This window comes from Nestor notabilis, unplaced genomic scaffold (genome assembly GCF_000696875.1).
Source record: "Nestor notabilis isolate BGI_N333 unplaced genomic scaffold, ASM69687v1 Scaffold36416, whole genome shotgun sequence".
Taxonomy (NCBI): Eukaryota; Metazoa; Chordata; class Aves; order Psittaciformes; family Psittacidae; genus Nestor; species Nestor notabilis.
In genome coordinates this window covers 1-4,063 of record NW_009933035.1, presented here as the reverse complement: position 1 = coordinate 4,063, position 4,063 = coordinate 1, and the positions used below count along the sequence as shown (strand labels likewise).

The following is a 4,063-nucleotide window of genomic DNA, read 5'->3' as shown; positions in this document are numbered from 1 at the left end:
CTTGCCCCTACAGTATACATTGGCATTACAAACCAGTTTGATGGATTAAACTGGGAGGAAGGAGGAAGGTTTCTTTAACTTCCCGTTCCTAAGCCATTTTTTGTCTGTGACTAAACTAGATATTGAACTAACGTGAAGAGATTGGGTTTTAATTTTCTTGATGGCTGACTTGAGAAAGCAAGTTCAGTAGGTCAACCACTCATTCCTTTTTCTTCTCTTCCAGTGGTTTCAGTGAGCAAGCCTATTCTAAATACAGCCGGTTCTGTAATTTCAGTATCTTAAACAGGCCTCATCATAGATCGATGCTTTTCCAATTACTTATGAAATATTTTTATGGAGAAAAATGCCTACATGAGTTTGCCTGTCTTGTGTATTTAAAATATGTATTTTTGTAAGGAACTAACTTCCAATAACCTTGAGTCTTGCCCAAAGGCCAGTTCAGAAATCCTATTGCAGCTGGGACACTTGTTTTGTTCACATCTGTGTCTCCCTTAATGTATTGGTTATGTGAAGTTTTGGAGCATTTATCTATTCTGTGCATTTCTAAATCTATCTGGAATCTGACAGAAGGTTCAAAAAGTGCTGGTAGGAAAAAAGTCTGCATGGAGATGTGTATGGTATACCATTGCATATGTATTTTACTTTTGTTAAAAGCTAGATCAAACAAGTTTCTCTTCAAATACATTTATTTGCCTTCTACAGACTTGAGAGCACTTTAACATCTGCTTGGGTGCTTTTCTCTTTCTCCGATTAGCACTATCAAGCACCATGAGGTTTCGAAGTGGTTTTACCATATCTTTTGATGCCTCCGAAGAAGAAATGTACCAAGGCCAGAAAGGCAGAGCTGGTATTCATTGAGAGGCCGCTAGAGGGACCCGTCCATTGCTATGAAACTCCGCCACCTTCGGCTAAGAATCCAAGACGTGTTCCTACAAAACCTGTAGACCAGAACACCTCTGCTGCCTGGGTTGGTATCCATTACCCTTCCCCCTGCATCCCGCAGCAGCAGTTTCTGTACGTCTCAATAGAAAGCTATCTGTTCTGGATACTGAAAATTAGTAGCACTGACTTGAATTCATAGTAGCTGACTAAAACATAAATAACAGTTTTTGAGTTGCTTCATATACTAACTGCAACCACTAAGGTCTTGGTTATTTGAAGGCATAAAACTGTGTGCGGTACGCACTGACTTATATGACTGTTTGTCTTCCGAAAAGCTAATTCTCATGAGGAAAATGCTGTTTTCTATGGCAACTGAAAACCCAGCACAATAAACATTAGGGGGGATTTTTTTTATTGGCTTGCTGCTTGAAGTAACTGCAGAACTCCAAATGTTACATGTTAAAGTCCTAGGTGTTTTGTTCAGATCTGAGACTGCTAAATTTAGAGAACCCAGGCTTTCACTTCAAGCTTATTTATTCTAATCTGCCCTCTTTTCCATTCTGCGTTCTGAATAGTTTTTCTCTATATCACTCTTTGGATGGGCTCCTTTTCTGATCTGAAAAAATATCTCTGGGACTGTTTGAAGTATTCTAAGATATTCCTTATATCATGTAATGTAAGGATTTACCTTTTTTTAAGCAAACAGGTGCTGTGGAGACAAACTGTTCCTATGCAGCAATAATCATCACCTAGGGGAGCTCTGTTTAAGCATTATTGCTGCTTGACATTCTGCTCTTCACGAAGCAGGCTCAGGAAGCGTGGATTCAAACCTGCATGAACTGCTGTTCTTTTGATCCTAGTGACCTGTAGTTATTTTTGGGGTGGCTTAAACTTGTAGTAGAACATGTTCAATTTTTTCCTCTTTTTTTTTTTTTTTTTTTTTTTTCAATATGCTTGAGGCAGCTCTATGGCTCTTGAAAAACTAAGTAAAATAACTGCTGTGAATAAGCATTCTTGTTTGGAAGAACTGGAAATATCCACACTGGTACTTATCTCTCTGATTTCAAACATACAACGATTCTGAAATTTGTTCGAAGCTGACAGCACTGAAACTGTTAAATATTTTCCTGTTGAACCTCCTGGTAGGTTTGTGACTTCTTGAAGCATTCTCTGCAGAATTTCTGTCAACTTGTTTCAGTGGCAACTTTTCTGCTCCTCTCTTCTTGATGTTATCTAGTTTTTTCATACCTTCCTGACCTCTAGGCTCCTGCATTGGTAAAGCCTACCCTATATGTTCTCTGAAGCCAGGAAGCCATATCCTCAAAGTCAGAGGTTCACCTATGTTCTTTTAAGTATGTGCCAGGATACAATCATCAGGAAATCGTGTGTTTCTCTGCCTGCACAAAGGCTTTGCATTCAGACAGTTCAGTTGTACAGTAGACAATCACTACTCTTAATCAAATTTCACCTTTTTTTTTTTTTTTTTTTAGGGACTATGTAGTAACTTAGGAACACTGAAAGGGATCTATAATTATTGTAACTAGATCCCAGTTTGATATGCTCTAGGGAAAAGCAAATTGCAAGAAATGAAAGCTGACTCTTTTGTTGATATCCAGGAAAATAAAGACTACAGTAACAGAGGGACTTTCAGGTTTTACATAAGGGTCTAGAATCATTAAAAATATATAGATTTTGAGCTTTGACCTATAGAAAGGTTTTTCTCTAGGAAGCCAGTTTGAGAAGTGGCTTTTGGATAATACAGAGATTAACTGTTTTGAAGCAAAAAGGTTTTGGAGAAATATTGTAAAAGCCACAGTAACATAACTAAGGGGATGGAACTAAGTGGGCATCCTTTAAATCATTTTGTATTGCTTTCAGTTCAACCTCTACCTCTTCAGGGAGACTGAGGATGTAATTTATTGGATCTATTCAGAGTTATGCTGAAACACAGAAAGAAACAGGATCCAGCTCTGAAATGTTTTTTAAATCTGCAGCGGTTACAGGAGTAGACTTTCCTTTAGAACTTTTCCTTAAAACCCAACTCCTAAGTTCTTAAGTTGCCTGAGAATAGCTCACTTGTACCTCAAACACCTTTTAGAGAAGACTGACAAAGATGATGTTGAAGTTCAGGAGTATCTCCTGCTTAGTAGCTTGGTTGGTGACTGGTTTGTTTTGCTCACTTACGGAACACACTGAAAAAAGATGGGGTAGGTGGGGGAGTAGAATCAGGGTGGTGTTCTTTTGTATGGAGAAAACCGTTGGGATTTTTTTTCTTATTATGTCTTTCATTTTAGGTGTGTCCACAATTTGAAACAACTACGTTAGTGGCGTTGAAAGCATGCCAGAGGAAGCATCGTGGTCCTCACAAACCCCAGAATCAGGATGCCAACTACAGTTCACTTCATACAGGAGGAGCTTGTCGAAGAGCTATAGCCTGCAAATTTCCTCCTTTAACTTTTGAGAATACAGAAGGATGTGCAGTCCACCCCTCAGATCATCTGAATCGCTTGAGGAAGAACACACAACACTCTTGCAGACAGCCCGAGAAAGAGACAGCAGCAAAAGCCAATATCCAGGTGAACAGCCTGGAGAACTGTAGAGAAATACCTTTGTTACCTGCTCCCCAGCCTGTGGAGCCAGAAGTCTTTAGTTCACCAGATGTAGAGACTGCACAGGTGCCTTCTGTAAATAACTGGAGATGCAGCAGCACTCTGCCACAAAGCAGTAGCCATGCCTGGCCTCCAGAAAAAGAGCTGGCATTCGGTATTGATCCCTGTGAGAGGGGGGAGTTGGAGTCAGCAGCAGTACTGGTTACAGATACTCCTGAGCACGAGTATGGAGTAAAGGTTACTTGGAGACGGCGGCCTCTTATAATGAAGTATCTGCAGGAGACGGGGAAGTTGAGTGCTGCTGACATACTGGTGAAGGCGAACCTCGACCTCTCATGGAGACAGACCAACGTCTGACTTGGCAGGAGCAGTAATCCTGTGCAAAGACTCGTCCGAATAGACTGGTACTTTCAAGGATGAAGAGGGGAGCTGATTCAAGCCAAGCCCTGTGCTACGGCTGGCTCATCCTCCTGAGAAGTGCCACAAAGGCGCGGGGGGTGTTCTCTTCGCGATGGGGGTATGTTGGGCCGGGCTTCCTCGGGGAACGGCGCGGACTGCAAACAGCGTTTAGT

General features: G+C 41.1%; 1 protein-coding gene across 1 annotated transcript; it reads left to right on the top strand.

The window, feature by feature from the left end:
• Nucleotides 1–802: 802 nt before the first annotated feature.
• On the top strand, nucleotides 803–3,848 carry RHNO1 (RAD9-HUS1-RAD1 interacting nuclear orphan 1). The gene is made up of 2 exons (XM_010016667.1): nucleotides 803–967; nucleotides 3,177–3,848. Exons 1-2 carry the CDS (start codon nucleotides 803–805, stop codon nucleotides 3,846–3,848), a joined length of 837 nt encoding a protein of 278 aa, XP_010014969.1.
• The last annotated feature ends 215 nt before the right edge of the window (nucleotides 3,849–4,063 follow it).